General features: G+C 34.9%; 1 protein-coding gene across 1 annotated transcript; it reads right to left on the reverse strand.

Annotated features, from left to right (window-relative positions):
* Positions 1-4,363: 4,363 nt before the first annotated feature.
* On the reverse strand, positions 4,364-6,073 carry LOC121920277. Its single transcript, XM_042447440.1, has 2 exons — positions 5,556-6,073; positions 4,364-5,310 (listed from the first exon to the last, which is right to left on the reverse strand). The coding sequence occupies exons 1-2, from the start codon at positions 5,583-5,585 to the stop codon at positions 4,468-4,470; spliced, it is 873 nt and encodes a 290-aa protein (XP_042303374.1). The 5' UTR covers positions 5,586-6,073; the 3' UTR covers positions 4,364-4,467.
* Positions 6,074-12,754: the final 6,681 nt, after the last annotated feature.

Raw genomic sequence — 12,754 nt, forward strand, 5'->3', positions numbered from 1 at the left:
AAGACAATTACACAAGAATGGCCACCTTTTATTTTTTTTATTTTTTTCGTATAAATTTTTATTTAGAATAGAATAGTACAACTTAAAAGAGATAAAGAATTTTCCCATAACCTAATATAAATCCAACATTTAACATACAAAAACAAAGACATAAACACATATTTACATTAGATCTCTCATATTATACACCTTCTAGTTATTACGTCCTTTACATTTGGCTAATACCGCACATTACAAGCTATTTATTTATTCCTGGTCTATAACTCGTTCTATCATTTTCACATGGTGCTTCCTAAAAAAAAAAAAAAAATCCCCTAAATCAACCTTATTTATTTAAATTATCCAATAACTCATTCCCCTCAATCAATTCTAAAACACTCCATTCCTTTTTCACATTTTCTTCAGATTTTCCTTTTAATAATGCAGATAATATATCCATATTTCTGGCTTCATATAATTTGCTCAACCATTCCTCAATTGATGGATTATTTGATGCTTTCCAATACTGTGCATATGCTATTCTTGCTGTGGTGACCATATATAATATAATCCTGTTTGCCTTTACATTTCTAATATTATGGGTCATGTTCAACAAGAACAAATTTGCTTCAAAAGGTATGTTTATCTTAAGAATGCCTTCTATAAATTTATGGATCATTTGCCAGTAATCTCTTGCTTTGGTACACAGCCACCACATGTGGTAAAAATTCCCTTCTGGTCTTCCACATTTCCAACAATTGATGTTACCTGATTTGTAAATTTGATGGATTTTTTGGGGAGTTAAGTACCACCTATAAAACATTTTCAGGTAATTCTCTTTATAGTTTTGGCATAAAGTAAATTTGTTGGTCCCTTTCCACGATTTTTCCCATTCTTCTATTTTAATTATTTTTTTAGTGTCCTGTGCCCATCTTATCATATTATGTTTAATCAATTCATTTTCTAAATCTCTTCCCTTCAATAGTTTGTAATATTTAGAAATGTGTTTACCTTGTTTATCAGTCATTATTTTGTCAATTTCGTTACTATCAGTTGTCAAACCAACTGTTTCATTGTCTTTTTTAAAGCGGCTTTTTAATTGGTTGTATAAAAACCAATCCTGCATTTCTCCATTTATATTGATTTCTTCTATCTTTTTCATGATAAGTTTCCCTTCTGTGGTTTTATTGATTAAATCTCCATATCTTACCCATTGTTGATTCTCACATTTGGTTCTTTTGTAGTATGCCTCTTGTATGGAAACCCATTGAGGAATGTGACTGTAAAATTGATTTTTCACTTTATACCAAACTTTAAGTAAAGATTTTCTCAGCATATGATGATTAAAGATACTGTTTTCTTTGGGTTTTGTGTACCACATATACGCATGAATTCCCATATTTAAATTGGCACATTCCAAATCTAATAAACTTTCATCCCTTAATTTGAACCATTCTTCTAGCCAATTAAGGCATGCTGCGTAATAATAGAGCTTAAAATTTGGTAGATTACAACCCCCTTTGATTTTATCTTCTGTAAGTAATTTCCATTTTATTCTTGCTTTTTTTGCCTTGCCATATAAATCTGGACAGATCTTTTTGCCACGAATTGAAGTATTTTTCATTTATTATAACTGGAATATTACAAAATAAATATAATATCCTTGGCAAAATATTCATTTTTATTGCTGCGATTCTTCCAAGGAAGGATAGATTACTGTATGTTTGTTCCAAATAATTAAATCTTTTTTTATTTCGTTCCATGTTTTTATGTAATTATTTTGAAAGAGTTCTATGTTTCTTTTTGTAAAGTAGATTCCCAAGTATTTGATTTTGGTTTCAATCGAGTATCCTGATATTATTTTAAGTATCTTGTCCTCATCTTTTGTGAGATTTTTAGTAAGAATTGTTGTTTTTTCAGAATTTATTTTAAATCCAGCTAATACACCAAATTCCTCTATAGTTTGTATCAAGTATTTGATTCCGTTAAATGGTTCATCTAGAAAAACCACAATGTCATCCGCAAAAATTTTTAGCTTACACTCTGTGTTGCGGATCTTAATCCCTCTAATTTTTTCTTCTTCTCTTATTTTGTTTGCCAATATTTCTAGAACCAATATGAATAATAAAGGAGAGAGGGGACATCCCTGCCTCGTTCCTCTTCTGATCTTGAAATTCCTAGATATTTCCTCATTTATAAGTAGGGATGCCCTTTGTTGGTTATATATAGACTTAATCCATCTTTCAAATTTTTCTCCCATATTAACTTTCACAATAACAGCTAAAAGGAAATCCCAGTCAATTTGGTCAAAGGCCTTTTCTGCATCAAGCATAATACACGCTAATTTCTTATCATTATGTTGTTCGTAATGTTCTAATACGTTAATAAATGTTCTTATATTATTTTGGCCTTGTCTTCCAGGTAAAAAACCATTTTGATCTTTATGTATATAGTTCACTAAGATTTTCTTCAGCCTTTCAGATAGGACTGTCGTAAAGATTTTATAGTCTACATTGGTGAGGGATATGGGTCTGTAATTCCTTAATTCAGAAGTATCTTTGTCACCTTTCGGGATTATTGTTATTAATGCATCTTTCCAAGTTTCCGATATTCCGTTATTTTGTATTCCATTAAATGTTTGTTTAAGTGGTTCTATTAATACTTCTTTTAATTTTTTATAATATATTGTTGATAAACCATCGGGGCCTGGAGCTTTCCCCAATTTTTGCTTCTGAATCGCTTCTAAAATCTCTGTTGTTGTAATTTCTTTATTAAGATTCTCTTTTTGGAAGTCCTCTATATGCTTAATATTCTGTTTGTTCAAGTATTCAACAATTTTGGTTTTCTTATATTCTATTTCTGTCTTATCATCATATAATTCATCATAGTAGCTTGTAAATTTTTCTACGATTTCACTTTGTGAGGTATATTGTTTCCCTTTATGATTTATCATATTAATCATTTTCTTTTCTTTATATTTTTTAAGCTTTTGCGCTAGAAGTTTCCCTGCTTTATTCCCATTTTCAAAATTTAATTGCTTAACTTTCCGTATTTTGGCCGCTATTTGCTTAATAGATAATGCTTTCAACTTTTCTTGTATTATTTCTACTTCTAGTTTTAATTTTTTATCCCCTTTTGCTTTCCATTCCTGTTCTTTTTGTTTCAATTTGTTCTGTAGGTTAGCTTCTTCTAATTTTTTCTCTTTCCTTTGTTCTGCATTGATCTTAATAAGTATTCCTCTAGCCACAGCTTTGCTTGCATCCCATATTGTGTTCATTGATAGGTTCTCTGTCATATTCTCTTTAAAATACCATTTCAATTCCTCTTTCACTCTATTTGTTATTTTCTCATCATTCAAAAGATCCGGGTTTAGTCTCCATGAGTATGTTAATTTTTTCTCCTGTATATTCATCACAATCGGATTATGGTCTGACATTGGTTTTCCAAGGATGTCTGTTGAATGAATATATGGAAGTAAAAGCTTTGAAGCTAAAAATAAGTCAATTCTTGAAAATGAGTTATGTGTTTCTGAAAAAAAAGTGTAATCTTTTGTTTTTCCATGTTTATGTCTCCATACATCCTTGAGATCTAAATCTTCCATCATTGCAAAGAAGGTTTTTGGTAGTTTTCCTTGAGTTTTTTTTAATATTTTTCCCGGTTACTGATCTCCTATCTATTTTAGGGTCTATCACTGCATTGAAATCTCCTAATAACAAAATATTATCATATGCCAAATCTTGGATTTTTTTATGTATGTTTAAGAAGTAGTTCTCTTTATTTTCCTGAGGCGCATAAATTCCAATTGCGAGGAAAGCTAAGCTCCTTAATTTTACTTCCACCGCCAGAAAGGTTCCGTCTTTATCTGCAAAGATTTCTCTGGAGTTATATTTTTTATTAATATATAATGCAATCCCTTTTTTACTCTTATTAGCTGTTGATGTATAACAAATTCCAAGTTTGGGATTCCTTAAATATCTTTTTTCTTCTGTTTTGATCTTAGTTTCTTGAATACAAATTATGTCTCCTTTAAGTTTCTCGAGTTGATGGAAAATTATGCTTTGTTTATATTTAGAGTTAATTCCTTTTACGTTCCAAGAAATAACTTTAGTTGACATTTTCTTTTTGTTTTCACTTTTCTTTTATGTTCAAATTGTTAATATTGTTAATATTGTTCCACCCCTTCCACCCCTTTATTTATTTATATATATATTTATTGTTTCTTATGTAAAATTTCTCAATCAGTATGTTATGAGTCGACAGATAAGTCCTTCTTTCTATTCTTAGTTCAGGTTAGTAGGTCAATTTCAGTTCTTTCTAGTGGTTTAAAGCTTCCTAAATTTTGTTCTTCTAGATTTTCTGTGTCTTTATTTTTCTTCTTGCTTGGTTTCCATTCCTTTTTTGAATACTCTCCTTCAGGTCTTTTTCCTTCATTGCTTCTATGTTCCTTTTTTATTTTGGCTTCTATTTCATTAGCTTTTTCCAAGTTATCTATTTTATGTCTTTTCTGTTGGTAAAAAAGGTAAGTCCTTCTATCCTTTCCCATCTGTAGTCGATATTTAAGTGCTTCAGAAGCTGAATCAATGGTTTGTATTTTTGCCTATTCAGCATTATTTGTGGTGGGATGTCCTTAAATATCTTAATCTCATTATCTTCAATCCATAATTTCGATTCATAACTTTGCTGTATGAATCTATCCCGAACTTTAGTCCTTGCAAAACAGATAACAATGTCTCTAGGAGTGTTTCTTTCTTTGTTGAAGGGAGAGTTAATTCGAAAAGTCTTATCGATTTCCATCTCTAGCTCTTCTGGGGTTATATCAACAAATTTAGCCAAAGCTGGGATGAGTCTTTCATATAAATCTTCTTTGTTTTGTTCAACAAGACCTCTTAACTTGATGCATTTTTCTCTATATCGTAATTCATTATTCCAAACCATACGCCTTTGTTCTTCTTGCTGGTGATTAAATTCTTTAGAGGATTTTTCCAATATATCTGTTCTTTCTTTTATCTGTTCGACTTCTTTTTGTGTCTTGTTAAGGTCTTCTGATAGTTTATCGATTTTCTTCCCGAAGGAGTCAAGTTCTTTTTTAACATCTTTTCTAATTTCTGATCTTGTATCCTTTATTTCTTCTCTTAATTCTGCACATACATTTCTAATATCTTCTTTAGTTTCCAGCCTTGCATCTTTTATTTCCTGTTGTAATTTCCTTATTTCGTCCAAAATGCGTATATTAGGATCGGTTATTTTGATTGAGTCTTCCATTGATCCTCTTCTTGTTGTCAATAATAGTTGTGATTGTGTAAGTCCTTTATTACTTTTTGCCATTTCTTCCTATTAGTGATTATATGTATTGAATCAAATTTGGATAATTCTTTGTTAGCTTAAGTCTATAGCAAAGGTTATCTAAAATAGTAATTTACATTGATTACATTCAAAGTAAACAGTAACACTTATTACACATCCATTTCGTATAATCTATAGTGACCAAAATAGCACGTTCAATAAAGAAGTGAAAAAAAAGAGAATAGTAATATGACAATATAGACTTCTATTTAGGTTTTCTCTAAATTCTTTACCTTTCTTCTTGTGGATTCTCTTGTTTCCATAAAAATTCAATTAATTACCAAATTCAGTTTTCTATTTTTCAGTACCAGCTTTGGTTATTTTAAATTGATAATTCCAAACTTAAATTACTTTGAAGACCTGTATAAAATAAAACAATCACATTCCAGTATATAGTTTGACTATGATAACCTTAATTCCTTATTTTCCCTTAGTATTAACAATCACTAATTAATTCAACATATGTATTATTATCCTAAAGACAGTTATTTTCTTAATGCTATATTAATTCATTACGAGTCTCATTTATTCCAACCACTAGTAATCTTACTTCAACACTTATTTCTTGCTTTTGCTATTTATCCCTTTATCTCCTTGTTTTCTTCCCTCCTTATCTCGTTCTCAAACTTCTCTTTATCTTTCTATCTTCTGTCTTCTCCTCTAATTGTCTTATTTCTCATTACCAAAAGTTTATTTCAGTAATTCTCAGAGTACACAATTTCCTTCTTTAGTTCCTTACACTTCCTTCCATTTATCCTTCTCTACTCCAGGAGATTAAATTAAAAGAAGACGTCACTGTTTAACCAGATCAACATGATCCTTACAGACATGTCAGAGAGCCCATAACTAAAAATATTATTTTACAAAACAAACCCAAGTGTAGTGATTGAGATTCTCTTAGTTCTTCCCCATGCCCCTAATTTGATTATGAATGATGTTAGAAACAATGGCCAGAACTCTATTGAACAGTTACAAATGTGTTGTTACCATAGTTATGGAGCTATGCAGTGAATTCTGGCCCACCCCAAACCATTACCCTCTCCCCAAAAATCAGGAAGCATCAATTGTAATAATTTTTTTGCTCAGGAACTAGTTAAACGATATTCCTGCTCCCTCCTGTGAGTGAGCTCCATTGCAACAGGCAGGGGTATGGCTAAAGGGATACTGGAGGTGTGAACTGCACCAGACAACACCCTAAGGGGCAGTGACACAACTACTCTTCAAACATCTGTCTTAAGGCAGAAATCAGCTGTGGTATTCACCTGTGTCCCTTGTTTCTTATTTCTTTTATTTCTATATTGGTTATAATGGAGGTGCAGCCAAATGTCTGACTTGTACAACTTTGTAGTTTCTCAACTAAAAGACATGGACTGTAATGAAAGTGCAGCCAAGCTTCTGACTCCTACAACTTTGCAGTTTCCCATCTAAAAGACATAGATTTTTTAAAAGGTTTGGTACTACTTCCCTAATGCATCAGACCTGCCAAGTTACAAATGGATTAAACAAAAAGCATCCTATTGATAAGAAACATTTTTTTAAAAAAGGGATGACATTCTCTACACTTCCTATTTCTCTAGTATCAGTGATGCAATTGGAGCAAATATTCTAGGATCCTTAGTGCCCCCCCTCACACCTGCACACTTATTTTTTTGTACTATGATGAGAGAGAAATGCTCCTGGGGAGAGGGGCATCTCTCTCCTCAAGCTGTTAGTATTTACTGCCCACTCCAACCCCATGCTTCAGCTGCAGAGCAGGTGAAGATGTAGGTGTTGCTGTCTCCATGATCCATTTCCAGTCTTCCCAGTTCACACCCAGACAGCGGGGATACCCAGACATGCTCTCTTTTTGGCCCTATAAGGGAAACCTGCATATGTGTAAAATGCAGGTCCTAATTGGGTAACCCGTCCAGTGCCCAGTGCCTTTGGAGACATTATGAGCTACTTTGTTATATTTAGGGGCATTCATCCCATCTAGGCTTTTTCCTAAACTGAACATTTCCTAAACTTACTTCCTGTAATGTACTAAAAAGAGTGGGCAAAGAACTCCTGAAGTGTCTGTAATGAAATTGCTCACACCACCCTGGGTGTACTTCTTGTTGAGGTAATAAAATATTTCAAGTGTAGGGGGCACACATACCCTTGAGGGCACAAAGCAGCCTAAGGGGTGCACAAAGTTTACAGGGCAACCCTGCACTAAATAACACCTGACAATGTTTCATGGTCCTATTTTGCAGCTCAGTGGGAAGCTTCAGGTAGGAGATAGCACTTATAAAGCAATACATCAGTCTCAATGAACAGCCACATTTCTAGAAAAATGAGGCCCAATGTATGTTTTGCTTTTATTTTGTCATTGCTGGTCCCCACATTGCATTGACAAAATGTACAAATTCTAAGTTTTGCAGGAATTTGTCATCGAGTAAATAGATTTAATATCATTATTGTTTCATCATCAGGTCTGTTGCCTTGCCGAATACTTCTGGGTTTTCAGGAACACATATGCTCTATCTATATATCTATCTCTTTTTTAAAAAAAAAAACATATTAATGATACAGTACAAGAACAACAACTGTGTATCAAAAATTAGATCAAATGCAGGAATGAGCATGAAAGGCATATTTTTCAGGTGAAAAATATCAAGAACTGGTTCAGAGACAAAATGAAGAAGCCAAATACAACTCAATTTCAGACCAACATACAGTACAGCAATCAGCAAGGAAGGATACAGCCATGATATTTATCATTTTATTTGTTTTGTAAAACAAAACTCTGGCCCAGTTGGTGGGGAAAATTGATATTAAAAATATCTTCTACATAAGCAGAGACTTAAGGTGTATCTGTACTATGCAAGTATATCCGTTTAACATCACTTAAACTGTCATGGCTCCATCCTAAGGAATCCTAGCATTTGTAGTCTGGTGAGGTGCTCAGAATTCTCTGGTAGAAAGTGCTAAGCTTCTCTGAACTAATCAAGGTACATTTTTTCAAAGCACCTTGGGAACTGAAATACAGAGTTATAGTTATTCACCAGATAATACTCAGTACCTCATCAAACTGCAAAACCCTAGATTACTTAGGAGGGAGTCATTTCAATCACAGTAGTAGGAAACTGATATACCTGTGTACTGTGGATACACCTTAAGACTGAAAGACTGGAGAATATGGTTTTCATATAGATTATGTGAGCAGCCCCACTTCTTGAAATTTGCTTTGTCTTACTCTGCATCTGTGCTGCAGAAATGATCTGGTTTGACCCCACTTTAACTAACATGGCTCAGTGCTATGGAATTCTAGGATATGTAGTTCTGTGTGATATTTAGGCTTCTCTGCCAGAGAGCTCTGGTTCCCGAACAAACTACAATTCCCAGAATTCCATAGCACTGAGCCATGGCAGTTAAAGTGGGGGCAAACCAGATTATTTCTGCAGTGCAGATGCAGCTTTTGTCATTGTTATCATTTTAAACAGCTGAAATGGAATTTGTATGTACAGTTCCTATAAATAGGAGCTTAATTTCTTAAAGAGTTTTCCATTAAATTACAATATGATCTCCTTTCTGCAGGACCAATACTTTCACTTACACTTACACACATCTGAAAAAATAAGGTCTCTAGGCATCTGAGAAACCCAGCATGGTGTAGTGGTTTGAGTAATGGACTATCCCGGGTCAACCACAGAAACTCACTGAGTGGTCTTGACGAAGTAACAATCTCTCAGTCTCAGAGGATGGCAATGGCAAAGACCCTCTGAAAAAACTTGCCAGGAAAACCCCATGATAGGTTCGCTTTAGGGTTGCCATAAGTTGGAAATGATTTGAAGGCACACAACAAGAACAAAACGAAAAGCAGCAGCAGCCAACCGGAGGTCCTACAGCACAACTCGATGGTCAACCTCAGCCAGAAATATAACAATAAATATATATTATTCATGATTTTCACAATCTGCAGTAAGTCTTGGAACGTATTCCCCATGGATTACAGGGGTCATACTGTATTATAAATATCACAGACTTCATAAGAAATTAGAATAACAAAACAAAACAAAAGGCAAATACAAGATAGTTACATAACGGCGGCATCTGTTTTTTGAGTGAAGATAATGTCTTTAAAATAAAATATTTTCTCAATTTACTTTATAGATAAAAATTATATGAGATTGATTGGCAGTGGAGAGGTTCTCTACACAGTTCATTATAATAACACTTCATATTTATTATCTTTTATGTCAAATGAGGAAGAGTATTGATATATATTGCTGTGTATGTCTCTGATCTAACATGACATTGTGCTCTATAAAACATTAAAGTTATAAACAAAATGGATGTTATTTAGGAACTTGGAGAGAGGGAAAGAGAAAAAGCTAACCAGAAAACTGGAATAGCTGGGAATTCAGTGAGACCACACTCCTTAGGTCATTGTAGTCCAATTAACAGGACTTGTGGTTCACTTCTGAATAATCTACACAATATTATTTCAGAAAAGCAGCATAAATTGTCCAAGCTAAAGCAGATGCCTTGATGACTATCAACATCTTCTCAGAACCATATGGGCACTAATGTCCACTAACATTAAAGGAGAATTCAAGGTGGAAGGTATCAGCCATGGCAATATCATGTGCCAGGAATAGCTCCCAATACAAATTACATCTATTATCAGAAAATTAACAGAGCCAGAGGCAATTGCCAAAGGCTGCAGATGCAACAGCAAAATTCTAAAAACCTGGTATGTGGATGTAGCCAACCCAGCAGAGGATAAAGGGCAACCAAGGCAAGAGGAAGGGCAAAAAATGAAATTATAGTCAATTATCCCACTGACCCAAAGGACACTTTGTAACTGTGCCTTTCCTTAAAAAATAAAAAAACAAAAACTGGAAACTGCTAGATAATTGTTTCATATTAAACACAGTTTCCAGTTTAAAATCATATGAAACAACAGGCACCTAAGTTTGGCAAGTTAAGGGCTGAGTCACACTTGGCACATATATTGTCCAATGACACATCAGTTGGCCTCTTTTGTGAACATACGTGAACAGCTGCTGTGCAGTGACTTAAGGAAAAATGCTATGAAGTGACATGACAGTCCTATTTATGAGGCTGGCTGTTTTTACTTTCACAAACTTTCACTTAACTTCATACTTTGAAGTTAAGACTTATGAACAAGCATATCTAAAAGGCTTGTTTCTTCCATATGGCTAGTTTTTGCCTTGTTGCTTTTAGTGGTTGATAAGTTATCAGTGGCTGCATCTGCACTGCAGAAATAAACCAGTTTGACACCATTTTGACCACCATGGCTAAATGCTATGTAATTCTTGTAATTATAGTTTGTTGTGGAACCAGAGCTCTCTGGCAGAAAAGGCCAAATATCTCACAAAACTACACCTCCCAGAATTCCCTAGCATTGAGCCATGACAGTTAAAGTGGTGTTCAACTGGATTATTTTTTCAGTGCAGATGCAGTTCGTGTGGTGCAACAGCAAGGGGAAAAAAGCCAACATAATTACAGACTGTGGGGAACTCATAGTATTATTCTATTCTGCTAACATCTGATTCTGCCAATCATCCAACTAACATTTGCCACATGTTAGTTGGATGATTTGTCCACTTTTGAGCAATACAGTTTAAGAAGGATATCAACAATCTGGAATGTATCCAGAGAAGGGGGATGGGGAAAGGTGGTAAAAGGTCTAAAAAACAATACCTGCAAGGAAAAGTCAAAGGAGCTGACTATGTTTATTAGAATATCAGAGACCAGAGTAACAGGTGAGATGGTAGCCATTTTTCAATGTTTGAAGTGCTACCATGTGGAGGATGGAATGAGTTTGTTTTCTGCTGCTCCCGATTCAAATTAGAAGAAAAGAGATGCCAACTAAACATGGGCAAGGTGGGTTCCTAATGATTTAAAAAAAACCCAAACAGTTCAGCAGTGGAAAGATTGCCTTGAAGGGTGTGGATTCTCCTTTACTTTGTTCTTTCACTGGTTGCCCTCCTCATCCATACTGACTCTATGAATATATAATGCAAGCATAAAGGCATTAGCAAATGAACCTGCAGTCTCTAATAGGACCATAACTAGTAAATGTGACAGTGGCAGGTTACAGACCGCCATTTGGGACGTCCTTAGGACTCTGTCCATAACAAATGGCGGTGGCCGTTCCACACGGCTGCCGCCATTTTGACATCTTGGACGCCTAGCGTCCAGACGTATCACAGTGGAAGTGACGCCGTGAAAGCGTGCCTTGCGCTTTGCGGCGCCATTTCCGGGGCCCAGGAAGGAGCGCAATTTCCGCGCTCCTTCCTCACAGCGTCCGGTAGTCCTGCGGTTTAGAAGCTGCGGCTCCCGGATGCTGCAAGCAGTGCCGGCAGCAGACCGCCGCAGTTCGGTGGTCTGTAACGTGCCTATGTTTGACCTCCTTATTTGTAGCCAAGAAGGTGCTGTAGAAACTTTTAAACAAGGTACCCATTCACATTACTACTTTAGAAAACTGTAACCAGTATACTTATCTTAGGCTATGGTCCATTCAGTGCATACAACCCAAGCAAAAGTGATAATATTGTGTGCTTAGCCCATACAGATGTAAACCCTCAGTAGTTTTCAGAAAAGTTTGAGACAGGATTTATCACAGTAGTTTCCTCACCACTGTAGGAGAAAAGGAAAATTACTCTATAGAAATTTTAGTCAAAAAATTAACCCCAAAAAACCTAAGTTGGCTTATCAGTCCTATACTTTGAATCTTATCAAAAAGGGACCTTCCCCTGGTGAAAATCAAGAGTAATTTGGACCCCCCCCCTTCTGCTCTCTTATCCATTCAGTCTTTAGTGTGAGGGCAAATAGTGATGCCTGCTGGAATTTTGTAGGTTCTTTGCCATTGTTTTCTTTTGCTTCTTCCTTAAGATCTTTTGTTACATGCCCCTAAGTTTTAACCTCGACTTATCTATGGGTCATATCAGAATCCATAATTTTGATCCCAAAACCTACCCTCAACTTATAGATCAACTTATAGTCACATATATATGGTATTTTGATACATAAAGGTCCCAAAGTGTTACAGAGGAATTGTTTTTGTGAGAAAAGCACACATTTTTTGCACAGAATCTTGTTTTCTGTTATATGCACAGATAACTCATTTTCTGTGCAAGATATCAGCTGAGAAAATAGGGAGGTTGTTACATAGCCATGTGTTTTTTATGTATAGAATATTACAACTGCAACACTCTGGGGCACTTGAATACCACGAGAAAGCTGCAGATAATTCTTCCTGGTCTACTATACTTCCTGACAGGCATTCCTCTCTGTTTTTAAACTCGGTAACAAATAATTATGAATATTCTTTTCATCCTAATCAGTCCACAGCATCCATCATGTCCAGGTGGCAGAAATGAAGCCTAATAGGGTCAGTGTCACTATCAACACAACCCAAGGTGTGAGTTTCTCCTGAGTT

The sequence above is a fragment of the Sceloporus undulatus genome, chromosome 1, assembly GCF_019175285.1.
Source record: "Sceloporus undulatus isolate JIND9_A2432 ecotype Alabama chromosome 1, SceUnd_v1.1, whole genome shotgun sequence".
Classification (NCBI taxonomy): domain Eukaryota; kingdom Metazoa; phylum Chordata; class Lepidosauria; order Squamata; family Phrynosomatidae; genus Sceloporus; species Sceloporus undulatus.